Source organism: Poecilia reticulata, chromosome 11 (genome assembly GCF_904066995.2).
Source record: "Poecilia reticulata chromosome 11, P_reticulata-male-v2, whole genome shotgun sequence".
Taxonomy (NCBI): domain Eukaryota; kingdom Metazoa; phylum Chordata; class Actinopteri; order Cyprinodontiformes; family Poeciliidae; genus Poecilia; species Poecilia reticulata.
Genome location: NC_088840.1, coordinates 18,390,225 through 18,417,027, shown reverse-complemented (window position 1 = coordinate 18,417,027; position 26,803 = coordinate 18,390,225). Strand labels below are relative to the sequence as shown.

At 38.3% G+C, this 26,803-nt stretch overlaps 2 protein-coding genes across 6 annotated transcripts in view; both read right to left on the bottom strand.

Moving 5' to 3' along the window:
* The window catches only part of celf3a (cugbp, Elav-like family member 3a), a 43,186-nt gene extending 38,568 nt beyond the window's left edge, over nt 1-4,618 (bottom strand). The window contains exons 1-2 of one of the 4 annotated variants that reach the window (XR_014089949.1): nt 4,148-4,413; nt 2,020-2,172 (exon numbers count right to left, since the gene is read on the bottom strand). Coding sequence is in view for 3 of the 4 variants with exons in the window: in XM_081613036.1 (XP_081469162.1) it covers nt 2,020-2,164 (145 nt within the window). In the remaining variant the exon portion in view is untranslated. Of the gene's footprint in view, nt 1-2,019; nt 2,173-4,147; nt 4,414-4,501 lie in introns of those variants that run through there. The other 3 variants (XM_081613036.1, XM_081613035.1, XM_081613037.1) reach the window with 3 other exon arrangements.
* Nucleotides 4,619-4,786: 168 nt separating this feature from the next.
* Nucleotides 4,787-26,533, bottom strand: rprd2a (regulation of nuclear pre-mRNA domain containing 2a). 2 transcript variants are annotated; one of them, XR_534914.2, is made up of 12 exons: nt 26,026-26,533; nt 19,844-19,973; nt 18,990-19,141; nt 18,388-18,440; nt 18,173-18,299; nt 17,900-18,075; nt 17,405-17,747; nt 16,360-16,725; nt 15,352-15,522; nt 13,451-15,251; nt 9,003-9,218; nt 4,787-6,242 (listed from the first exon to the last, which is right to left on the bottom strand). XR_534914.2 is itself a non-coding variant. In XM_008422473.2 (10 exons), exons 1-10 carry the CDS (start codon nt 26,186-26,188, stop codon nt 13,663-13,665), a joined length of 3,270 nt encoding a protein of 1,089 aa, XP_008420695.2. In that variant the 5' UTR covers nt 26,189-26,533; the 3' UTR covers nt 12,741-13,662. The 2 variants fall into 2 exon arrangements, 1 of the variants encoding a protein (XP_008420695.2); XM_008422473.2 differs by lacking the exons at nt 4,787-6,242; nt 9,003-9,218 and having other exon boundaries at nt 12,741-15,251.
* Between the last annotated feature and the right edge of the window lie 270 nt (nt 26,534-26,803).

Sequence of the window (26,803 nt, the reverse complement as noted above, 5' to 3'; positions counted from 1 at the left end):
AAAGAGACATAACACTGTAGAACTGACCCGGAAGAACTTTCTGGAGAAAAGAAAACGATAACTCTCTGTGGCTTTGTCCTGGAAAGCTAAACGCAAAAGTGATGTGGCTGGTCTCCTTTCTATGGGGAAGACACTTAAAGTTAAAAAGAGCAGCAGCTCCTTCGGTTGCTTTATCCAGGAAGGAAAACTTTTGATCAGGGGTACTTTCTATGAGAAAGAAAAAGAAGACTTAATCGTGCCAATAGCTCTGCCAGTGGATTCATCCAGGAAAGAACGACACACAGCCAAAAACACAAAATCTTACCAAGTATTTTTTGGTCCCATTTCTAAATATCCTAGTGTACTTGAAACAAAATTAACTTTCAAATCCTTTTTGAGCAAGATGTGTGGGTTTGTTTTAAGTAAGTAATTTCTTAATATCGATACTGGCAGATTATTTCACATGTAAGACATTCTTCCCATTGTTGTAGGTTTTTAAGTTACTTTTGTCTTATTTTAGGTGCACAATGATATTTGCAGTAGAAACTAGACTAAAAATAACAGTGCCATTTTGTGTTTTTGCAGTGCGCCCAAGCAGAGAAGCGCTGATCCATGAATACTTTCTATTGACAAAAATAAAAACAACTTTAAAGACTTAATGGAAGCCGCAGCTTCTTCAATGTCTTTGCCCATAAAAGACACAGCTAAAGACTAAACTAAAGGGTACTTTTAGTTTAAACTGTAATAGGATAGTGACAGCAACAGCTCGTTCAAATGCTCCGTCCAACAAAGAAACATCAAACACAAGGAGTACTTTCCATGGGGAAATAAAACAAAGAAAGTTCATATAATGAAAGATTTAGCATTTTTTTTCATGCCCAGTATGTTGTTCTGTAAATGAATGTTGACTGAAAACATAAAGACAAACCGCTCTTAGTTTTTAAAGCCGTGTGAGACGCCTGATCATAAAGTCTGGAGACACAAGTGTGAGCTTTTAATATCACTCCGCTCCAGCACAATGTATGCAGTCCCACATAATAGAGAAAGGCTTTCATTAACCTTTAAAGCTCCCTCACATCATGAATATGTAAATATATGCAGAATAGGTGTTATAGGTGTTGGAAGGCTGATACCACCTGGCCCATACGTCTCCCAAACGACTGATGCTTTTTGTGTTGTTGGGGTTTTGTTGTTTTTTTTTCTTTTTTAATTGAAGAGCCTTTTTGTTTTCCCTCCATCTGATTTGCATTAGAAATGACAGTAAGGATCATTGTTCATCTTAGATCGCTTCCCTGGCCTCTGTCCATCTGTCAAATGAGATTTGTTGATTTTTCTTGCAAAATATGAACAGCCAGCTCGCCATGTGATTGTCTGAGTGTTCAACTTTTGCCAAAGATTTTGAATTAATTCGGCTGGTCCAAGATGTTTTTGGTGAGCAGCTGTTAATAAGGAGAAATCTTTGTGTTTAGAAGTAAAATGAAACATCTTAAGCTGAAAGTGAACTCTGTGATTAAACCCTAAAAAAAAAACTCCTAACCTAACAGTCCCTTTATTGGCTTTAACATTTTTATTCAGCCGTGTCATTTTCAGCATTAAATCTGGACATGACAAACGGTCGAAGCCTTTATGTGCCTTTGATGCTGGACTTAGTGTTATGCTTCTTGTTCTCAGTCACAAAGCCAAATTAATATTCCTTTTGATGAGCATCGTCATAAAAAGCACTCCTGCACTTTTTCAAACATGGTCTTGCCTTCATTTATTGATCACTTCTGCACAATACCTTTTCTCTGACCTCAAAGAGATGAGTCATCTTTAAAGAAACATGTATTTCGCCCCCCTCCAGAATAAGACTTCCCAACAGAGTCTGCAATCAATTTAAGGGTCAACGCCAGAGATCCTTGTTAGATCGATGGCACACTGTGTCTTTGGTGAGACGGTCGTTTAACGTAAATCATATTTCGCGGAATCCATTTGCAAATGAAAATTATGGCTGCAGACAATTTTTGCGACCTTACACTTTGTTCTGACGGAGGTGTTTACCTTTGTGCATCCCCGTGTACTTGTCCTTTATCACCGTTAACTCGTAGATCTTCCCAAACTGTTCGAAGATGGGCTTCAGGTCCTTCTCTTCCAAGTTGCGGGGTATCTGCCCGATGAAGAGCTTGATTGCGTCAGGCTCCTTCATTGAGAAGTCTAAAGAGGCACAAAACACACACACACACACACACACATATTTATAACAGAAACATAGAGTGGAGGCGTTCAGGAGCCTGGAGGCTTAAATTCACACTGCACAGGAGGTGCAAACAGGAGGCCGGGGATGGAGGTGCAGATGGGAGCGTTCAGTTGAAATGGCTGGCTGAAACGATGGTTTGTACTTTCTCTGTGAAATGTACATCGTGATCCTAATAATGTGGATTCTGGCAAGCACAAAATTCGCCAACAAAGTTGCATCGTGTTAAAACAAATGTAAAAATCCGTTGCTTCAGCTTCCTAATGAAAAAGGAAGGCTTTGATGCATCGTATTTTGGATGCTCTGCGTTCACATAATAATATATTTAGGCCTGTTGACTGACTCCTGGTTAGCTTTTGCTAAAGCTAACAGAAAAGTCCACACGTCATGATGAGCAACAACAAGTAGAGCTGGAAGATGCAAGTTAATCGTGACATTCCGATATTCAAAATAGCACAAAATGTTGGAAGACAGTGATGAGCAAATAGCGCACACATGAAACACAACAACCTTACGATGCCAAATGTATCACATTTGATATTTGAGGCCTAGTCTACCTCCTTCACAAAGTTATTATGTTTTGGTAAATATAATAAAATGGTTGCAAAAGCCTTTTGTAATAGTTAAAAAACAAAATTTAAAGATTTTAAAGACTTAACCCTTTTGTTATTTCTGATACAATTATTTATCTGCTAAAGTACTTTCCTCAAAAATCTGCTGCATCAAGTAAATGTGCTCTTTAATTAGTAAACGCAAGTATTAGTCAGTGTTGCATTACAAAATATACGTTTTTGATTCTCTAACGATTAAACGAGTGCAAAAGCCTGATGTACTGAATACGATACAAACATATTTAGAAAACAAGGTGACCAAAAACGGTTCCTGTTGAATAACGAAATACATTCAATACTTTTTTAATCTGAATTTTCTGATAATTATGGCTTTAAAATGACACCAGTGGTATCAATTTAGATGCGATAGACAGAAAAAAAAAGTTAGCGCTTTCTTGAAAATCTGCATACAAAACACATTTTTGGTTCTACAAATTAAATAACTGGAAGGTCTACTTCATCAGGTATCTGACACACAAAAAAAAGACAAAATCCTATTTTGTGTAATTTTTGTTGTCTTGAAAAGGCACCCAATAAACTGTTCTCATTTCATCAAAATTTAAAACAGTATATAAACGTATGAAACCACAGAAATAAAAAAAAGAACAAACATATACCATTGTGCATAAAATAGAAGTAAAGGAAAGCAAAAAATATATATAGACAAATATATTAAACTGCATGTAAACAACAGCAAAACTGCCCAGTATTGAACATCAGTACCACAGCTGCATGTTTTTCCTAGCATTGTGTGCCCCTAAAACAGTCTAGGATGATTACATCAGAGGGATTTTAAAACCTACAACAAAAGCTAATTTTATACACATAGTCATAAAGTTTGCTTCTGGGAGAACTGCAAGCTATTTCTCAATTTAAAAATAAAACTTCTAAAGCGCAAAAAGGCACAGTTCGACAATATGCTTTGAATACAAACGCACAAAAAAAATCAGTAAAAAAAAAAAAAATATATATATATATATATATGCTTTTCCCTTTTTGTGGATTTTTTTTGTATAATGGATAGCACACCCGCTCTTTTCCCTGCATTATAACCATATTTTTATACGATTTTTTTTTCCCCATTACTGTAGCCTAAACCAAATCCTTTCTGTGGATTTGTGGCAGATTTGAGCTCAACATGACAGCGTGTCAGTCAGCACAGCTGGAGAGCTCTTTGTCAAGACATCGGTGACAACAACAATGACCTGGACGCGATTTCACGCATTTGAGCATAAAAACACTCATATAAAAAAAAAATCCCCCCGCCCCCCTCCCCACACACACACACACACACACACAAAACAAAGAGTTGAGAGAATAATACCTGTGGTGCTGGTCGTGGTATTAAAAAAAAAAATCGGAGTGATCTGATTTGATGCGTCTTCCTTCCTTCCTGTTGTTTGGTTATTATTATTTCTCAGTTCATCTGTCCGTCTCTGAATCCTGTAACAAGTTAGGCCCGCACGCCCCCTAAAACAACACAACTAACATCCAGCCGAGGTCCATTTATTCGGCATGAGCGAATTTTGCGAGATCTTGGGGGGTTTTTTTCCGCTACTGTTTTCCACACAGATGCCCTGGATTTCTCTTTTCTTGAATAGAGAGGGGGTGGGGAGAGGGGAGGGGGGGGGGGTGTGGAAAAAAAAATAAAATAAAAAAAATAAAACAAATCTCTTACTGGCGTGGCTAAAGAGAGGGTCTTGTGACAGATGAGTCTTTAGACTTCCCTAATTCAGCGGACCGTAGGGAATTGGCAGTCTGGCTGGCTGGCTGGCTGGCTGTCCTCTCCTCTTCCCTGTGTGTCTGTACTCCTTTGACGTCGTAAGCCGGTGTCTCCCTCCCTGTCCATCTCAGCTCCATCCCTCCCCCTGGCTGCTTGAGCCGTGATGTCTGCCGCCAGGGGCCGTCGCTAAATTACCGGAACCAGTGGAAGGGGGAAAAAAAGTATGTGCTGCAAAAACAGGGGACGCTCCTGCTTATGCAATGTGTTTTTGAGCTTAAATGTTTCCACTAATTTCCACCTTTTTTTTTTTTTCAAAAGTGGAAATTAGCGATGACTACTGAGGTCGTTTAAAAAAAAAAATTAAATTACAAAACGTTACCAGGGATTTAAGTATGGCGGATGTTCAGGGAGGAGCTTTAAATATTAAACATGAGTTTCAGTTGAGGTGGATTTTAATGCGCTCCATTTAGTCCGTTGATACGCTTGTATTTATAGAGGGAAACACAATTTTGTACAATTGCATTGGTTAAAATTGAAGGACCAAAGAGAGAGAGACAGGGAAAATTTGCTTTCTTTTTTTTTTTTCATTTGGCTTCATTTTTCTAAATTCCATAAAATCTGGCCAGCTTGTGTGGTCAGTTTTGTTTTCCTTACATGTTTAAAAAGCCTTTAAAACCAAACAGAGGAATCTGTGTCCCTTCTGCATTTTTTTTGTGTGTGTCATTGACAAACCTTTTGATTTCTCCATTCTTTTCTATAGTAAAATCACATTTTATTTCACTATTTTATTTCAATCCCCCGATTTTCACTGGTGTGAAGAAACAACTGAAAAAATCTTTCAAATGCTTGCACAAGTAACAAAAAAAAATGCACGTGTAGGGTCAGATCCTTCAAATCAAACTACAAATCTCATCGTTTTTTCTCAACAAAGGCTTTAATCGTTGAAAGTTAACATTTAAAACGATTATGCATGGTGAGAAATTAAGATAAGAGTGGCATTCATGAAAATAAACATAAAAGAACAAGATGATGCAAAACATACCACTTCTACGGCAAAAGACACATGTTTTAGGAAGATGTGTGTCCAGGTGACCCAGTTGAAAATTACATCGAAGTAGAATGAGTTCCTGGAAATAGTTGACACCATTTACAAGCTCTATAAAACATTTTTAAAAATCTATTTGCATACATGCATACATGCGATGGGAGAGAAATATAAAAAAAACAGATAGTCAGCAATAAGACTGATAGTATCTGATGTGGTGGGAAGAATAAATAAAGTAAAATCCTTTAAAACAAATCATTCTGATGACATTTTGTCCATCCCAATCTTTGCCCAGGTGGAGATAAAGAAAATGAAGGGGCACTACTAGACGGTTACGCTGAGATTTCCCTAATTCACACATAAAATTGTAAACCTGAGAAAGAAATAACATCTTTCAGTTACAGAACACAACCTGGTGCATGGAGACATTGTGTTCAGAAAGGTAGCGTTTCTCCTTTTTTTTTTTTTTTTTTCTTCCTTCCTGAAGGTTTTCCGTTTTTCCCGTAGCCTGTAAAACGCAGTCGGTCCCTGACATCAAGCGCTTTCAAATCCGCCTTTTGTTCTCGCGGTGGAGCTGGCCGTGGTTCTGAAATGAATCCTCTCAACTCGTGTCACATCACCGGGGATGAAGGGAACGTTCTCTGAGAGGGGCTGAAGGATGAAGAGTGGGGGGGGGGGGGGGGGGGGGACAACAGCAGCAACAAACGTTGTTTAAATGTTATTTGACGACACGCACAGAGACTCTCGGGGCTACACGCCCTCCCTGAGATTTGGGCAGCATGTAAACAATGAGCCCACATGACAGCGGGCTGCACACACCCCGGCACACATGCGCACAACGCAGAGACTTCAAAGGAGTCACGATCTGGACGTGCGGGGCTCAAACCGCAAAAAAAAACAACAAAAAAAAAAAACACGACGGTGGTTATATTAAACTGAACCCATGCGAACAAATCTCCCTCTATTTTCATCAATTCCTTTATTTCCCCGCGCTACAGTTCCTCTTTAGCTCGTCTCAGAGGTTAAGAACCGCCATCTGTCGTCAGTCACCAAATCCGGTCTAAGCCTGTGCTGCAGTTGTTGCCGAGACCCGATTCTTACACAGTTGATCGGGTATTAATTGTTCATGCAAGTGCTTCGGAAACGTGATCTGTGTCATATACGCGCAGCGGCTGGAGGTTTGAAACCAACACTGACATCTGGTGACGAGCTTTATAACCCACACGATGACGGCGGAAGAGCTTCCATTATTAATATCCAGCGTAAGAACAGTAAACAGATGTTGCGTGAGTGGATTTTGCTGTTTTATTCGCTTTTAAAAGCAGATGCACGGAGTCGGAGCTTATAAATATAGTGCGGGATACCTCAAACGCCCCAGCAGCAATAAAGGATTTACTGAAAGTAGTGCACGGATTAAATTAGGCTTTTGTGGCTGCTTTTAAACTGCATATTACCGCAAACAACTGGTCATAACTCACATATGACGATATTTATCCCTTGATTTGCACGTCAAGATATATATTATATATATATATTATTAAAAATAGAGAAATTCGGGTATAAAAACATACCTAGATTGCATCATAACTCTTCATGTGCAATGACAATGAACTTTTTCACATGACTAAACAACCTGCTTTGATGGGTTTCAATGGGATTTGATGTGCCAGAGATCCTAAAGTGTCACTTTTGGATGCATTCCTGCTCCAACAAACCTGAAACAAAATGCCCCAATGACCTTACTGGAATGTTAGCAAGTTTTGCACAAACCTGGTTTTCAGCCGTTCCTTAGATTCAGGTGTGTTGGAGAAGGCATGCACCCAAAAGATGCAGGACAGCGGCGTTCAAGGTTCTGAGCTGCAGACCCTTGTCGTCGTTGTGAAAAGGCCTTTTGATTGATTCCCTCAATAATGCTTATTTTAAATTAAAATAAATTACACAAAGGTAAGAGTCTGTTCACTAATTCAGTGGGGGGGGGGGGGAACCCACAAAAAATCTTATAGTAGTTTTTACTGTCTTACATGGGTCTTAAATCTATAACTGTTTTCTAAAAATCAATCAATTTATCACCTAATTGTGATTGAAGACATCTTAAAAAAAAAAAAAAGTTTTAGTCAGTAAAAAAATACGCACCTGCAAAGGAAAATGGAGGAAACTTAGAAAAAGCTACTTTCCTTTAGTGACAAATTCGAAACATTTTGCAGCAGGGAAATATTTTTTTTAAATTTTTCTCACGATGATTTGGGGAAATTTGCTCACAAACAAAAGAACAGCCTTGAATTTTTATGGAAGTTTGATTTTAATACGAACATACAGGATACATTAAATCAAAAAGTAAAAAAAAAAGAAAGAAAGAAAGAAATATTTGCATGTTACCGACTGAACAAAGCATTCAATCTCCAACACCAGCCTTCTTTGTTAAGCACAATGTTAAGATGTTTCTTCCAGTTGATCAGCAGGTTTGGACACATCTCAGTTGGTATTTTGGACATTTTTTTTCTGTTCTTAAACTCTTTAAACTCTTCGTGTTTACCAGATACCACTTGGCAACGCAAAGCCAAGCTGCTCCAGGATCCTAATGTGATTCTTTTTAAGTTTTCTTCCCCCCCCACCCCCTCATTAGTGGTTTTAGGTTTCCTCTGGCTGGTAGATAGAGAAATCTTCTGACTGAAAGTTCTCCACCAATATTTAACAATAAATATTATTTGATAATAGCGCGACCTGACTAATGTGATTGCTGTACAAACAATTTTAAAAAATAAACTCCAATTTGAAAGGATGGATTTGTGGTGAACTTCCAGATCTAAATCCCATAAGTAATAAGTAATAAATACATTAACTGCATGATGAATTAGCAATAATTTTCATTGTTTGTGTAGTTTGTTTAATCATTAAGGAGATGCTACCCTTTAATAATATAGAAAAGCTGTCATTTGACAAACGCTGCAAACATTTGACACACGGTGCAGAATAGTTTATTTTATAAAAGTCCTAACTGGCAGTTTTGCCCGTTTAAGGGCAATTTTGTTTACAGAGCCTATATAATGTAGTTTTTATTTATTGTTTTACTCATTTACTTTAGATATTGAAAATGTCTTCCAGTTCCAACGTCAAACGAAATGAACGTTTGTTGATCTTTTAGAGGGTGCACTTGCAATATTATGCCTTTTTCATTACATTCGTTGAAAATGGTTTCAGAACGACAAAATGATTGTTTACTGCAGCGACTTCTGAGACAAAATATCGTCGAGCAAAATTTGCTCTCATGGGCCGGCCTTGGAAACGCCAACCAAACTCGACACAAGCCTAAAACGACACTCAGGAAAACCTGGAAACACCCAACTCCAAATCAGATTCTTTTGCCCAGCCTGTCTTTGATTGTTTAGATTTTTCCCCACTTTTGACACTCACTGTGGTTTCTGAAGGGTTGGAAACTCGGAGCTTGCTCAGCTTGCCGCGGCGCTCAGCATTCGTTACAGACCGTGAAGAGCCATCATCACCGGGAGCAGAGCAGGATTCAAAGAAGTCCTCACTTCCATCAGCTAACATGTGGCACAGCAGAGGGTTTTTTTTTTCCCTTCTTCTTCTTTTCCATCACATCAGACACATCAAAGTGGCTCTGGATCCCTGAGGATGAGAACAGGAGGGGAGGGAGGAGAGAGTAGTGTTAAAATTCAAGGAAAGCAGGTCTATTACAAAAAAAAAAACATTATTTCTCACTTTGTCGTGCAAAACCTGTGCTATACATAAGCATCCTCCTGGTGAAAACACGTCAATTAATTGCTTCATTTCTTTCAGAGTCTGTAAAGGATCCCAGAAAGGATCTGCTGACACCTGAAAATGTGCCTCCTCATCTACTGTTCCCAATTAGTTTTACGATTTCGTTTCTCACACATAACTCTCAAAAACCCCCGATGTTTCCCATTTACTTTTATTAGCATGTACCTTTTTTTGTTTTTTAACTATCTCATCTGCTTCCGTTTTTGTTTTTTGTTGTCATTATGTAGTTAAAGTAGTTCTGACTGCAGCTGATCTGTAAAACCCCAGCCTAATACAAGATCATTTTAATTAGAAGAAATGTAAAGAAATGCAAAAGAGCATCCTAAGGGGTATAACGTAATGATTGCATCATTACTGGTTTGACTTTAAAATAAATGACCTGTTAAAACAGTTAGCGTTGATTTAGATGCTGAGTAAATCCATTTTATAACCTGTTCCTGTTTCTGAATAATTGGCTCTACTGAAAAGGTAATTTTGGTCATTTTCTGGGCTAATTTAACACATATGTCCAGAAACCTCAACTTTTATGCAACTAATTACAGCCAAACGAGAATAGCACGACAATTTGCTCGCTTCCTGTTGAGTAGAAAGTGATTTTTGTGACCAAATTAAGAGATCAATACACACACACACACACACACACACACACACACACACACACACACACACACACACCCACTGAAGTGTGCATTTGCTCAACTGCAAATCTAAAAATGTCGACTTAGGAGAAAATGCTCTATTTTTCCTCAAGTAAAGCAGCCAAACAGTAAAAGAAAAAAAAATTAAACCTATTATTTTCCAAGTTGTTCATATCAATATTTTTAAGAGCTTTTTATATTTAAATTTTCTTAAGTCTTTTTAAAGTTGTCCTTACAGTTTGACTAATTATCTGTCCGTTCCCAATAACTTGAGTGGACGATACATGGTTCAGGTATTACAAAGCAAAAGTTTAAATGTAAATATGTAACAATTAGAATTAGATTAATAATCTACCGTAACTTTATTTTAGGAATCACCTTATTAGTGTTGCAATGTTGTTCTGTCTGCCAAACTGTTGTCTTTGGGGTTTTTTCTCGTAGATGGAACTACAGAAAATTAATAATTTAATGACAAACTTCTGGTAAAGTATCAAAAAATACTTTTCTACTTTGTTTGTTCAAAGTAGAAAAATACTGATCCATCTCAGTTTAAGAGTCTCGTTATTCTTTAAAGATTTACACAGTAATGACCAAACTTTAGCAATGTTCTACCTTAAGGTTTTAGAGGGCCTAAACTCTTTTGATCTCAATTTTTTAAATGTAATTGCAGTGTATAAAATGTTTGAAAAGAACAGTTTAAGTTTTTATAAGCTGTGGTATTTAAATTTCTTAAATGCACTATTATTTTCCAATCTCACGTTAAATTTAATCTAATTCCCAAACAAAAAGCTGCAGCAACATTTCAGGTAGTTTGTTGCGTGGATAAACATTTCCAAAAACTATCAACCTATTTTAGTTTGCATACTTAAATTAAACTTGGGTAACAAAACAAAAACTAGCTGCAGCCCAGCAGGCCACATGCTACTAAATAAGGCCCAGAACATTTGAAAATTCTCTAAAAAAAAAAACAAAAAAAAAAAAAGAGTCTGGAGCTGGACTAAAAATGTGTAAAAAAAATTTAAATAAAAAGTAGCTAAAGTTCAAGGCATCTGCACAATTTTTTATGTACAGTTAAGAAAAAGATTATTACCTCCCCTTTGAAATTTGAATTTAGAAAAAAAAAAATTAAGAGGAAGAAAAAACATTTCTAAATGAACTAGTTTTTAAAAAAGAAGCAGAAACACGGTGGTGGAAGTATTATGCTATTGGGTCACAAAACGGAGGGGGAAAAAAAGATCAGACCTTTTTATTGAGGCATAGCAAAAACTACTGCTCAACTCGGTGCCGTTGTTCACAAAGCAGGACAGGGTCATAAAAATAAACCGCAATGGTCTTAAATTTCAAACAAATCATCATTAAGCTAAACATTTCAAAGAGTTTGGAAAGAAAACTAGTGAGAGATCTCTCTAAAGTCCCCAGAACAACTGCTAAGATAATAATGAATGATTAAGTCAGGAAATAGTGTCAAAGATCATTCTGCACAGGAACAGACTCTGCAGGAGGAAAAACTCTGCAGAGGTTAAAGGCAGCTTGAAGGAGCATTGTGTGCTGGAAGCATTTCTTTAGATGAGACCAAACAGATGCTGCTCATGTTTTTAGAATGGAAAGGAGTCAAGTCTGAAGATTTAAATGGGACCTACGCTTCCTTGAACAGGTTAGGGTAAGTCTACGGACTTTACAAATCATTTTCATTAAATAGTTTTTGTGCAAAATAATTTGGATAAGATTTTTGCCTGTTTTGAGCTCCTTTCAGAATGAGCTGTCCCAAAGCTCTTCCAACTGTTTACTATGTGAAAATGGCTGCGAACAGATGCTCAATTGTCTTCGAAAAGCAGTAGACCAACAAAAATGCAGCAGTGGTTTCTGAATAGTAAGTCAACAACAAAGCACTTGTCTTTTCCAGTAGCCATTGTACAGCGCATACAGCCGTAAAACTATTTAAAATTATCAATGAAATGTTTTTGAACAGAATTTGAAAACCAGCTGAACAAAGATCCTGGAGCTCAGCCTGGGTTGCTAGGTGACGTGCTGGGCTAGGCTGGAGTTGCTAGGTAACGGCGCAGTGCCCGTAGAATGTGGCGCAACATTCTGGACGTTTATGAAACGGCTGATATTTCAAACACCAAAAACATTAACTTATTGCCAAAAATCTAAGTTTTTTTTAAAAACCTTATTGGTTTTCTAAAGAGCTTAGGCCGTTTCAGAAGCAGTAGAAACCCAAACGGAAGTATAAAACCGCGCCAAATGTAAACATTGTTCCCGATAGCAAACAATCGCTTTGTCTTCCTACATCACAACCACCGGAAACATGTCACCTCAAAAACTACGCCTGCTGGGCAAATGTAGATGCTATAAGCAATGACACGAAGGAGAAATTAAGATAAAAAAATAAAAAAATTCCGTGCCAGAAGGTTATAAACTCTGAAGGACCTGGGGAGATTTGGTGCAAAGGAAGAACGGGCCGGGTTTCGACATTGGACGTGTCAGAAACAAACGACTGCAGGTCATAGAAGTTAATAGATTTAACTCGTTTCCGTGTTACCATTTTATTTCTACGCGTAAAAAAAACCGCAGTCAAAAGCTTTATGAGGGGGAGGTAATAATTTAAACAACTGTACCCTCCGTCACATTAGAATAGTCCCTGGTGTATTATTTAAAAAAAAAAAAAAAAACTAAGTCCAAATTTAAAACAAACAAAGCGTAAAAGTTAAGAGAAAGGAAACAACACACATTTCAAACTCAGATTTTTATTAGTCAGTACAATGAAAATAAAAACTGATAATATCTTCACCTCCTGCAGATATTTACTCCTCGGGGATGTTGGCGATGAACGATGAAGGAACAAAAAAAAAAAAACACCTGACACCTCCCACTTTTCTCGATTTGCGGCGTTCTCCTTTTGAGAAACTTAACTGAGACGTAAAACTGATCACTGAAGACATCTTGGCGCACTGGCTGAAGGAGCGAGCATGGCTTCACAAATAGGACATTTCCAAGTTTGAACAATGAAAAGAAATAACGATTAACCAAATATGTTGTCGGGAAAAGCAACGTAATATATTTTCTTTAAGCACACCAAAATTAATTAAAGTGGGATTTAAATTAATATTTGACAAAAAATAACTACCGCCATATTGCGGATTTGGGAGGCAAGTAGTTAAAACCGCTCGACGGGAACTAAATTAGAGGGGGGAAAAAACATGAGCAACTACATTTTCTGCTAGCTGGTAGCAAAATGAATGGTCAATAGGCCTGGAGGAACAGAAATATGAGGGACGGTTCGTGAGGAGTAAACCTACAGCTGACTGCATGTGAACTGATTCAATCTAACCTTTATTAAACTAACAATCCTTTACAAGTTGAACATTTAATGCGGTGACTCATACTGGAACAAAAACAACACAAGAACCGAATTATATATGTATATATTTATATATCCACCTCTGATTTTCTTTAATCTTCCTTCTTCACAGCTCAGCAGCCTTCTCGGAGCGTCCCGGGATCTTGTCCGTTTTTCCTTCTTCGCCGCCATTTTTTCCCTTCTCGGTTTCTTAGCTTCTGAACTGTCCGTTGATGCCCACTGGGATCTGCACAGCTTTAACAGAGTTTGGACTTCAACTCTCTTGACTAGCTTCTGATTCAAGTCGGAGCCGTCAGTACCGCGGGGGAGGGAAGGGTCTTTTTGGAGGGAACATCGGACCCCCTCCTCTCGGGCCGGGCCGCTTGCCTCTGAATCTCGGGTCTGGGCCGTTGAAACGGGGGAAAGGCGCGCGAGGCGGGCCTCTGGGGGGCGGATGCCGGGCTAGGTGTGGGGGCCGAGGCGGAGGGGGCCGCTGGAGAGGGTGGCGCATTTCGTGGCGAGGAGGAGGCGGCCGCCTCGGCGCGAACTGACGGGGAGGAGGGGGGTTGTGCTGCTCATGGGCAAAGTAAGGGTCCCTTGGAGGGGAGAGCGGGGGAGAGAGGTGCCCTCGGCCTCGTGGGTACGGGTGCGGAGGACGAGGACGAGGAGGACTCCCAGGTCTGAAATACCCATCATCAGGAGGATAGTAGGGATCGTCATGGAGGAAATGCTCATCATCGTGGTAATGCATTTCCTCCTGGTGAGGTTGCTGCGGGCAATGCGGGTCATGGAACAGATCATCAGGGTGATGCAGCGACGTATGCTGATGGTCGTGAACCACCATGTTGCTGAAGCTGTCACCTCTGCTCCCGATGTTGGGTGCAGGCTCCTGCTGTGGGGGGTTCATCAGACCACCCACCGGGGGCGTCAGCAGGGGTTTGAAAGTAGGTGGCGGTGGTGGGGGCGGTACTTTTGGGACTGGAGGAAGAGTAGCTCTAAAGAAAGCGGGGGCGACGGGCGGAAGCTGCTCCGGAGTTTGCTCTTGTTGGTAGGGGTACAGTCCTGTTGTGTTGTCTCTAAGTCCCGGCGCTAACATGTTGTAGCCGCCGGGCTGCCGAGAGCTCCCCTCAGGGTGGGGCTCACCAAACCAACTCTGTTCGTTTGCCCTCTGAAAGCCCTCAATTGTCTGTGAGCTCCCAATGCCACCTGCAGCTCCAGGCCCTCCTGGATGCATGGCAACATGTTGGTAATGTGCAGCTGGCGCAGGAATCCCGCTCTCCACCATCTCCTGATTGCCAAAGGGGAAGGACTGGAAGATCTGCCCGTTTTGAGCCAAGCCTGGCAGCGGGTGAGCTACATGTCGGGGGTTGTTGAGGTTCTTATTCTCAAATGCTACAGGAAGAGCATTAGCTGCTTCGTCAACAGATGACGGATTCTTCCCAGGAGGGAACGGGACCGCCACCGGCTTGTCCATGATCTCATCTTGAGTGGGAGTGCCTCCTCCCTCGTCCCTCACTGGCGTTCCCTCCTGGTTGTCTGTGCCAGTTACCGGGCTAAAACTCTCCCCTCGCACAGCCGGCTTTGTTGGAAAACGCTGGTCGAACGCACTGAACGCGGGATTCCCCTGCAGGAAGTTGTGTATTTTCGACTCTAAGCTCGTAGAGGAAATAGACAGTTCAGGATCTGTACTCAAATCCATGTCTCTGTGCAGAGCCTGGACCAGGGCAGAGGCTTTGGGGGCCGGTTGAGAGTTCTGCTGTGCAGAATGCACAGGTGGTGGAAAGGAGAGAGACGCGCTCTGAGGAGGTGCTGCTGATGCAGATGAGGACGGGTGAGAGGAAGCAATCTTGCCTGGAGGGAACGGGTCTGGGGCCATATTTGGAGACAGTAGAGGAGTGACACCTGGATGAAGAGAGAGACAGAGAGAGAGAACATAAATCAGTATTTACCGCATGTTACTGCTTTCAACATGAAATCTAAAATAAAGCAGATGATCACCAACCCTTCAAACTGCTTTGGCTCTGAACTTTGGACAGGGCACTCAGAAGGTCTGCAGGACTCACATCCACCTTGGAGAGGATGTTCACCAGGGAACTGGCATCCTGAGGGACTAACGGAGCGGTGGGTTTGGGTAACAATGGTGGAGCTACAGGACGATTCTCCACTGCAGCTGCTGCAAGACAGAACAGGCAGGACAGTCAGTCATCACTTGAATCCACATTAAGTCACTCATTAATTAGATATAATGCCTCGCTAAAGAATCACGTTAGAAAGGCAGACTTTAACCTACTCTATTGGGATTTTATGTTATAGAGCAACACAAAGTAGTAGTAATAAAAATTATGCTTTCATGGCTGAAGCAATTAATAAGATTCATCAATTGTTGAAATAATCGTGAACTAATTTTGTAATCGATTAATTTTTTACTGGAATATACATCCCCAAAAGAAAAAGACGAAGTCATTGCAGGAATAAAGCCAAAACTGTACCAAGAAATTCCACATTTTGCTTTTAAAATTAAAAACCCTTTTGTCTGTAAATATGTTCTACTCGGAACATATTTAACAAATATACGTTGTTATGACAATGTATATTTATATTTGTCTGTAAATACAGATGTGTGTGTATTTTTGCATTTATTTGTCGTTTTACCTCAGTTTTTCATTTTAATTACTCTTTAATGAAGAAAAACATAATACTTTTGCAATAAGTAGGAATGCGGACATTGTGGAAAAAACGCAAAAAAAGGAAAAATATAAGAGCATATGATTGGCAACCTTAATGGCAAGAAAATTATGACTAAAGAAATAATGTCATTTTGTTGTAAAAATTCAATACAATTGCTATATAAAGCATGGAAAGAGTGCTAAAACCTGCATTTTATATATATATATACATTTAAAAAACAACAAGTTTTTCTTGGTAATTTTTAGCTAAAGCTAAGTTAGCTGAAACATCACAAAAATAATGTTCAAAAAAATAAAAAAAGGAAAAAAAGACCAGTACTCACTTGTAGTCTTTATGACTGGGCCCAAGCTGTTGAGGATGGAGCCAATTTTACCCAAATCAACACTTTCCAAGGCAGCTGCAGAAACAGCTGCAAGAGGAGCTGCAGAAGCAGCTGCAGGAGCAGACGCAGGAACAGTTGAAAGGATGTTTGAGGGAGCATTTGCAGGTGAAGGGATGGGCAGAGGAACGGCTGAGGAAACGGTTGTTGGGATGGTCGCAGGTAGAGCTGCAGGAACTTCTGCAGGAACAGCTGCAGAAGAAGCTGCAGGAGTTTTTAGCTGCGGCTCGGTTGCTGCTGACGGCTCACTCTTTGCAGGGACTGGAGTAGACACCGCTGGTTGGGTGAGGGATTGTTTTTGCTCCTCAACTGAAATGAAAGAGGTGATAGAAAATATCCAGTAATGAGGCATTTTACACACGTAGCAAGGTCTTTACTATTCTTTTTTTTTTTTTTTAAACAATGTAGCTGAGATATTTGTTTTTATATTGTACACAAAGTCCACACGAACCTGTTGAAATACACCAGTGGGCATTTTTATAAACATGCCAAACCCATAGGGGGCAGTATAGCACAAAGCTAAAACTTATGGCAGCCCTTGAAAACAAACACAACTTCCTGTTATGAATGAAATATGGAACCTGGAAGTAAAAACATAAATGAAAAATAAGAAAGCAAAAAAAACGAAATCAGAACCTCTCTAATAATCGTCATTTTTTTTCCTTCCACTGTATGGTCAAACAGTAACAGTGGTCACACGTGTGAGGTCAGCGTTACATTATTTATTGCAGATGTTAATGAGCGGACATCTAAATCTCAGGTTTCCAATGTAAACACATAAACGCAAATAAGGAGGATTGTCACATCTTCAGTTTGGTCGGAGTTTTTATGAATAATCTTTTTCAGTGACATTAAACGTAGTTCATGAGTGCATGTAAAATTTATTCGGTTTCCAAGACATTTGGCCACGTGTGGAGAAAACCTGAATGCGTCATTGTACGTTAGCTTCCATAAATTAAATCACACAGGTAACTAAAAACCGTTTTACCTATGATCCCGCCACTGTCCATTTCGTCCTCAGAGAGCTCCATGTCCTCCACTTCCCGGTTGTCGTCCTCCCCAATGGGCTCCCCTTGTCTCGGGGACGCTCCGAGAGAAGACAGAGGACTCGGGGCCGGAGGCTCGGCGTCGTCCTCCATAACCGAACCGTCCAGGTCTGGATCAGGGTTGGCCAAGTCCAGGCCATGGAACGGAGACTCGGATCCGGTCGGAGACGGAGCGTCTGCGGTAGGCGAAGGTATGGGCGACTCGTCCAGGTCCGGCAAGGTGGACTTCAAGGCGTCCAGCTTACGTTTGAGGTGGGAAACCCGGTTTGCGAAGGTTTGGTAGGCCTGAAGAAAACAGAGTTATCATTTATGAACAAACTTACAGAAATTACTCAGTTTGGGAGTGGCTTACAAATATGACAATAAATCTTCATTCCTTTGACATTTTAATATAAGCATAAAACAGGCACCAGACATCTAAGACATTAAATACTTACATTAGCAACAATCTTGACCTCTTTGTACTGCATCTCGTAGAAGATGTCCGCATTCCCAAGAGCTTCAAGAAGCGCAGGGCCGGTTTTGCTTTGTTTCTCAAAAAACTTGACAAACTCGTGCAGCTGAGCGCTTCCCTCCTCAAAGTCTCTGGAGAACTTCTTTCCTCCTGCTTTATCTGCAAGAACGGATCACAAAAGAGTGATTGTGAGGAAAACGTGACTGAATTTCGAGGTAAAAACCGTTTTAGATTGTGCAGCACTGAATTTAGGCACCTTTGAGTTTCCTGAGAGCGTCGGAGCTGAAGATGTCCACCCTCATGGCAGCCAGCTGTTTTTCTCTGATGTCAACTTCCTCCAGAGATCTCCTGTACTTGGTCAGCTGGTCGATAAAGGCTTGAGGCTGAAGCAGGAGGAGTTGTATTCTCAGATCGATATTTAGGTTAAATGGACACAGAAAGGTCTACTGTGCTTATGGAGGTCTCACTCACCACAAACTCAGCAACAACCTTGGATCGTAGATCAGCTTTAGACTCAACTGGAGCTTTAAAAACATGGAAATTAACAAACTGGACTTAATAATCCACATATGTAGCAGCTCACATCAATCACAGTGAAATTTAACACAGATACGGAAAAAAGATGAAAGTATAAGCCCATTAGGGCTTTATTGGGCCTGTCACGATAAATTTTGCTGGATGATAAATTGTCCCAGTAATTATTGCGATAAATAATAATATTGTTTATCACAATATGATTTTTTTTAAAGTAATATGCTGATAGTAGCAAAACTGTCCTCTCAAACAGCAATAAACTTTCATTTTTGAACACTTAATACTGAAAGTGGAGGATATTTTAAGTATCCAAAACTGAATTTATCAAGCAATTAATTGATAAATTGCTTATTGCAGCAGACTAAGGCAATATGGAATTAGAATTTCACCGCAATATTATGTGGTATTTTAGCGCAATAACGATAAAAATTAAAATACAATTTGTATTTATTTGTATTTAATTTCCACAAACAGCAATTTGTATCTCTATAGGTAAATGTAACTGCGCTCTCATGGAACAAATAGTGGAGAAAACTCACTTTTTTGCTCCACAGGCGTCTCGGGAGGCGACTCTTCTTTGACCAGGATATTCCTGAGATCAGTGACCAGCGTCCCCGAATAGACGTCCCTCTCCTCCCAGATGGTCAGGATCCTCTCCACGGATTTCATCGTCTTGGGGTCGCCCTCGAGTCTGGGGAGAAAACAGAGAGGCGAGACCAAAACAACGGTGAGGGATGTCATAGCTGTAACGAGTACAGACCATTTTTACTCACACCCTGCATATCTATATGAATAAATCACACCAGGTTCAAAATGGTTGGTTAAAACCAAGATGGACATTTTAGGACCTGGCATGTGTCCTTCAGTCCGGTTAACTCGATTCGATTGGGGAACAAAGTTGCGATATTTGTTACATTTTCAGTATACATCTCATATCTTCTGATTTTTATTTTGCCATGAGTTTTGTGGTGGGAAATTGCATTATCTGATGTGTTTGTCATAGTACCTCACAATGACATTTTCCAACACAATCTCCTCTTCTGATCGCAAGAAAGCGTGTTGGTATTTTGTATTTATGATGCAAAATATTACAGACAAAAAGCTTTTTCATGTTTCGACTCATTTAAAAAGTGTTCGGTTGAGAATGTCTGCCATGGAAACCGCATTAACGAAAGGCATCTTTCATGAAATTGTCCCCAATCTGGTGTATTTTTCTTAACCTCAATGAGGTTTGTGAGCGTCTACCATCAGTTTCAGCCTTGCTGTGCAGGAGGAAACATCATCCACATTTTTATTTCTAGAACAAAAATCACAATCAACCAGGGGAAGAGAGTTTTTTTTCTGCAGAACCCCCGACGACATCCGGTCTTCTTTGTTGCCAAAAGCGACTCACTTGACCAGCTGGAAGGCGTCTGGCAGCACCTCGGCAAACGCAGTGCGGTAATTGATGGCGTTCTTCCTTTTGCAATTCTGAATGACGTCGTTGGCGAGGTACAGCAGGTTCAGCCTGTGGGAGGCGTTGGCTGCAGAGAATTAAGAATTATAACATTAGTGTGACCAAAAGAAACTCGTCCTTTTGAAAACATTGAACTGCTTTCAGAATCCGCCAACGGTAACTACCGAATCAGAATCATGAAATCTCATGTAGTCCATATTACATGATATGTAATTTGATCTGGACTGTCAACAGATCAAAGATGAAAACAAACGTGATTCAATGAATAAGAAAAAAAAGAATAAAGAAATGTGAATGTGGAGGTTTGATGTAGGGATATGAGCAATAAAAGTGATAAAAAATAACTACTTATTACTTTTTTATGAGGCAACTGGTGTGGCTGTGATAGCATGATGCAGCCACAATAACCCACAAACACAAATACTGCTCCTGAAAAACATTCCCATTTGTAATATGCATCTTTTTGACACCAGTCACATAGAAACACTAACATCATTTAATCATATTTTCACATTTTTAGCCATTTACTAACATTCTCATTGAAAACAGTTGAATAGTGAAACTAGAAAATCCCAACAATATGGAGACTTTGGTTGCTTTTAAACATCAATAATTAGACTTTATTGTGATAAAAATAAATCAAAATTCTCATCATGATAAGAATTAATCATGAAAAATTAGAAGCAAACAATAAATGCCCACTAACCAGTAGGTGGCTGCTGTTGGTAGTTTCCCTACACAAAGAAAATGTGAAATTATTTGGCAAAAATTTTGTAACAAATCAGTTTTTTTAGTCCCAATTTACTAGCTACATTTATTATTTCTCAAAAAAACAACAACCTGAAAACATTGTTTCATTATCAATTAATAAACATTGAATCAGTGGTTTTATTGTGGGTTTGATTTAAATAATTTTAAACAGAGAATTCATTTTTCCAATGTTTTCAGAATGTTAAACTACAAAGTTATACAAACCCAAACTCAACAATTTACAGAAAAGAAAAATGTCCACAAACAGCATAAAAGCCAAAAGGTTTAAGATAGACATGATATTTTACAAAGAGAGTTTAAAATCCATAATTTGTTTACCAGTTTTGTGCACAGAAAGAAATCAGAAATCAGAAGGAAAGAAATGACTAGAAATTCAGGAATAAGAAGTTTTTAAAAAGCAAAAGTTTTAATTCATTCAAATATTCTGTCACAGTTTCCAAAGCTTTGTCTTTTTTTTTTCTGAGGCCTAAAGTCTTGTAGCTACACTTTTGTGTTTTGATGCAAAAAAGCAGAAAATCCAGCATTTAAATGCCTCAAATGATCAAAACAGTTGCAAGTAGAAACATTTACGAGGAGAACTATCAGCAATGTTTTATTATAACCTTGCTAGTAGAAATAGTGACTGCGCTCACAGAACAGCATCTATAAACTACAAGCTCAGGATGTAACAAAAGTGATCAAACACCAGATAATTCAACCGTAAAATCTTCACTTCACTTTTAGACACTATGAAAAATCAGCTCTGGTTTCACCAAAAAAAACATTTAATGAAATGGATATCTGCACTTGTAACTCTGACATATAAACTGCACAAAACACAAATACATTTGAGGATAAACGGACAAAAAATAATAATAAATAAGAGCAATAATTTGGTGTGCACAATTAAACAATTAGTTTAAGCACCTTTTATTGAAGTCCAAGAGTCTATTTTTTTATTGTTTTGATTAACCATTAGGGACAAAAGGATAACTGGGTTGAATAATTGCAATCATAAAAAGTTCTTAGGTAAAATGAAATTACCACTGATGTAAAAACTCCACAGCGCCTTAGTCTTAGTAAAACAGGAACCTTTAAAGCACCAAATGTTACAAGTAGCTATAAATAAAAAAAATAAAAATAGATTAACAATGTAAAATGTGTCAACTGTGGATTTTTTTTAAATTAATTGAAAACAGTAATCAAGCCTTTTAACAATAATTAAAAATAATAATCAAGATCTTTATCTACTTGACTCAGACGTTTCAAAACAAATTTCATCTGAGTATAAATTATTTTTTTAAATGCCTCAAAAATGAGAAGCTTATAGCTATGAGACAAAACAAAATAAAGTTAGAGAAAATTCTGATGAAGGGTTTAATTTCAGATTTTTATCCTAAGTTTCAATTTCTGCAGTTTAAATTAGCTGAGCCATAAATCAATTAAATCTTCTCTTTTTCAAGATTTAATGTTCGGAAAATCTGGATTTTTTTTTTTTTCCACCAACACCAACAATGGATTTCCATAATTCAAACTGATGTCAGCACACCCAACAACCACCATGTCGTTTGACAGGAATATTTAACAACTTCTGTTTATTTTGACTCTGAATTCAACTTTTTTTAAAAGATATTTTCTGTCATTTGTAATTTTTTTTAAAGGAAAGAAATGAGGCGGAAAAAAGCCGTTAAAATTGGAAATCGAATTTGGTGTAAAACGTTAAGACAAATCGGACATTTTATTTTTAAGCCATATCTTTTAAATGGTTAATGTGCATGTATGAAACAGTGGCAGATATAAATATAATGGTGATGCTATGATGTGGGGACTTAAAAGTAACATTTTATCAATATACAGAAGCTAAAAAGTAAATAATTCCTTAGTATTGGTGAAACAGTACTTGTTCTATTGGCAGATTAATTAACATATGGGAAAAATGTCTTGTTATAAGTGAAATAATCTGCCAATGGAACAAGAACGTTTTCACCAATATTAAGGAATTACTGACTTAAAACAAGCCTTTATATCTTGCTAAAAAAGCTACTTTTACGTTAGTTGTGTCTCATTTCAAGTTTACTAAGATATTTGTACTAAAAGCTGCTAGACCAAACTACTTGGTAAGATTTTGTGTTTTCACAGTTGTATCAAAAATGATAAAAATAAATAAATAAATAAATAAATAATCTATGTAAAAAATAAATTATTGGGATCAGAAAAATCAGGCCCTGCTTCTAAATGTTGACCTGTTTTATTGCATTTTTTTTATTTATTTACATTTGGTGAAAGCCTCCTTGTCATCACCCTAATCTTTAGCTCAGACTCTGGCTGGAGAGCTACAAAAAAAAAAAAATCACTTCCAGTGAGAGGAAGCATGTTGGTAACTTTAGATCAACATGAAATGACCGATTCAAAAATAATGTTGTGTTATCGCAGCTTTTTTATGCTTTTCTCTGCTTTCAAATGAGCCACACCAGATAAATGCTGAATCAGAGGTAGAAAAAGCCAGGAAATTATTTATAGTTTTTCCACGCCATAAAAACCCGAGATTTTAAAAGTGTTTTGCAAAAGTTTTGTATTCACGGTAGGCATTAACCAGACCAGATGAAACGACTCCCTCTCACACCTGAAAAGGCTTTTTCATTTAAATGATGTTGTAATTATCGTATCTACACTTCTTTTTCTAGAGATAGACAAGAATATTTGGGTGGAACCAGATAATTGGGATTTCCAGAAGATGAAAAGTGTTTCTCTTTTCAAACAGGAGTTTATAATTTGTGGATAAATTGTACAACACAGAAAGAAAGTATGAAAACAAGTCAAAAACAGCAATATAATGTATTTTAAAGACATAAAACAGATTTTTTTTTTCATTAAATATCAATAACAGAAGCCTAACAGAAGTATGATAAATCAATGACTAATTTAGTGTAATCTGTAATTGCTCTGCATTCTGCTATACCTCAACTTCACAAACTTCATCAAAAAGCAATTTTTTTGAAACTTACTCATCTTTCAAAAGCATTTATCATCTTACAGTTTCGCTTACTAAACTAACCTCACGAAGTCAGTAGCTTTATGGAATCATAATTGACCATTTTCACTTTAAAACAATCAGGAGCTGGTGGCTTTCATACAACCTGGTGAGAATATCGTCACATTAAAAAGTACACGTTAATGGGAATTTACTATTTTCCAGTCAATTTAGGGGTTCACTCAAACATCCCTACTTTTTAAACTGAGAGGATACGTTTTGTGTTTTTAGTAAGTGATGGTTATTATTGAGCAATATTTCCCCGCTGTTGGTTTTATCATCAAAATGTTCTCTCCACTCTTTGAAAGCGTTTACAACTTTTACTGAAATCTGTTATCACATCTGGACATAAAGAGAGGAAAAAGTCCAACCAACTCTAATAAAAAAAAAAATAAAAAATTACAGTTTATCAAGTCCTGAAAACGGTCAGAGCCAAAAATTGTTCAATTCTGATCTTTGGTCAGTCAACCAGTGCCTTACTAAAACAAAGACAATAATTAACTACACCTTGACTCCTCAACTAAAGACAAATATGTGCTTTCCAGAAACAACCGAGTGACTAAATGACACCAATATCCTTTGATAATCATACACTGGGAAGAAATTAATGATTTGGAAAACCTGCACTTTAAACAGTTTCGTTTTAAAATGCAAGTCGTGCACCGACTCCTGATTCAAATCATAATTATACAAAACCCAAATGAATCGTTCTTGTCAAAGCTATTTTCATAAGCTCCAACAAAACCAACCTGATTTTAAAATGTTTATGCTGTAAAAGCAACCAGTCTCAACATACTACCACTAAAAAAGTCTTCTTAAAAAAAAAAAAAAAAAAAAAAAAAAGAGCCAATCAGCTGTCACATTACCTCACCTGTGGTCTACAATGGTTCACCTCAGAACTCATCAATCAGAAAACCATTCAACAACTGCGTATTAAAAAAAAATCTTAACAACAAACTCAATAAGGCCCATCTTCCAAAATTATCCTTAACATTTCAGCACATCATAAAGAAGCAAAAATGCATCTTTAAAATTTCTGCTTGGACATTGGAACAATCTGTGTTGTTGTAGCAAGTTGCAGGTAATATTAATTGTCCAAAACATACAATTGTTTTGTGTATACCCTCATACATAGAGCTACTCCAGAAGACATCCTGAGATTATAAAATTATTAGACCAAATTTAAAACATTTGCAAAGTCTTGCATGAAAAACACTATGCACTGAAAGGAAAATTAAAATTTAATTTTTATGGATTGTGCAACTTGGTTCTCACCACTAACACACAGACTGACTGAACACTTTTTTTTTTTTTTACTTGATTTATTTTCAAAAATTCTCACGTTATACTGGTTCTGGAGGTTTGGATTAGATCATCCCAGAGATTATCTAAACAGCCAGGTAATGCTGGGCAAAAGTGGAACAACCTCACAGGACAGAACAGATGTATAAATAAGAGAATGAGGGTCTAAACTTTCCTTCTTTCTAGTAATGTGACAGAAGCTGGACACTGTCCCGACTCCCGATGAGGTGAGGGGTGGATAGACGGAAAAAATAGTTTAGTGGATGGACAAACAGGTAAGATGGTCAACAATTAGACAAATCCTTTCTGTACACATCTTACAGTTTGGTCTCAAAGACAACATTTTAAAATACACTTATTTATAAATCACTGACAGGTTATGCACCAAAACACATTAAAGACCTGCTGTCGTCATGTCACGCTTCCAGAGACTCAAGTCTTCTGGTTCTGCTCTGCATCCCCAAGATCAGAACCAAACATGGAGAAGCAGCATTCAGCTTCTATGCTCCACGAATCTGGAACAAGCTTCCGGAAAACTGCAAAACTACTGAAACACTTAGTTTCTCTAAATCGAGGCAAAAACACTCATATTTGGTTGATAATGTTGCCTTAATAATAGATGGAACATCATTTATTTTAGTCTCTATTTCAACTTTCCCCCGTTGTATCACTGCAGTGTAATGTTTTTTGCTTGTTTGTCGGATGTTTTGTTTACATCTTGTAAAGCAATTTAAATTGCCTCGTTATTGAAAATCAACTCGCCTTGTGCATTTTATCTTTTCAAAGTGATTCAGACCAGAAAAACACATAATAAAGTTCGAGACTGTAGAAACCTGGTGTAAGTAACTTGGACTTTAAACAAGAACCGACGAATGCTAGTAACTCTTTAAAAGCGGTAAAATAGCCCTTTTCCTGAAGTAAACCTTAAAGCAGATGCAAACCTTATTCTAATCTTTACACATTGCAATCGTTTCATTAATAAAAACCAGTTCCGATCAGGTAAAGTGGGCTTCAGGCAGGTGGTAAAGCTACTCACATTTCCTCAAACACTTCATCCACTGGCGCACAATGAGGCTGTGGTACTTCTTGTTGTCTATGCACCATGTTGACAGTCCCTGGATGGAGTCCATCGTGTTGGTCAGCCCTCTGAACCTCTTGTCCAGTGAGGCTTCAAAAGATCCTCCTGTTCCCGCTGCCATGTCCACAGAAGCCAATCTCTATCACTCCAACATTAACTTAGCTTGGCTAGCACTTAGCTTAGCATGCTAGCTCAACCTTACACAAACAGCATCGCGTTCAAAAGCCGCTCGGCAGCCTCCCGCTGTAATTTCACACAAAATTAAAATTCGGCTTAGTTCGTTTTAATCCTCTTTTCCTGTTTAAAAGTTATCCAAAGTGAGATTCTTTCCCAGAGATAATTTGTCAAATCATTTAACACTTATGGTTAAAACTTAGCGCCTTGTGACATCCTGGTACGCGGACGAACACTTCCGAAACACGCTGTACCTGTAGCGCCCCCTGGTGTATAGGAATGTAATATTAAATATGGAGCCCCACCTCCTGCGTTTTATTTATAACGCAGGACTTTTTTTTCTTTTTCTGCACCAAAATAGTACCATGTAAAATGTTTAAATCATGCCTAATGTCTTTACTTTTTTGCAATTGTGCAAAATATATACATTTCAAAGTAGTTTTATACGCTTCACGTATAGATATGAGTTTCGAAAACGGACATCGCAACCAATGTTTATCTTCTGCTTCACGGGAAGAAGTGGGGTCTGAAGTGGGAAATACCTAAGGAGTTTCAGCAGTAA

What these genes read in the sequence shown, in the direction of transcription:
- rprd2a (XM_008422473.2), bottom strand. Translation starts at nt 26,188, where the DNA reads ATGGCAGCGGGAACAGGAGGATCTTTTGAAGCCTCACTGGACAAGAGG. An exon ending in AGGTTGTTGCTGAGTTTGTG is followed by an intron (nt 18,300 to 18,387) that starts GTGAGTGAGACC and finishes CTCCTGCTTCAG; the next exon opens with CCTCAAGCCTTTATCGACCA. An exon ending in GGACAGTGGCGGGATCATAG is followed by an intron (nt 16,726 to 17,404) that starts GTAAAACGGTTT and finishes CTTTCATTTCAG; the next exon opens with TTGAGGAGCAAAAACAATCC.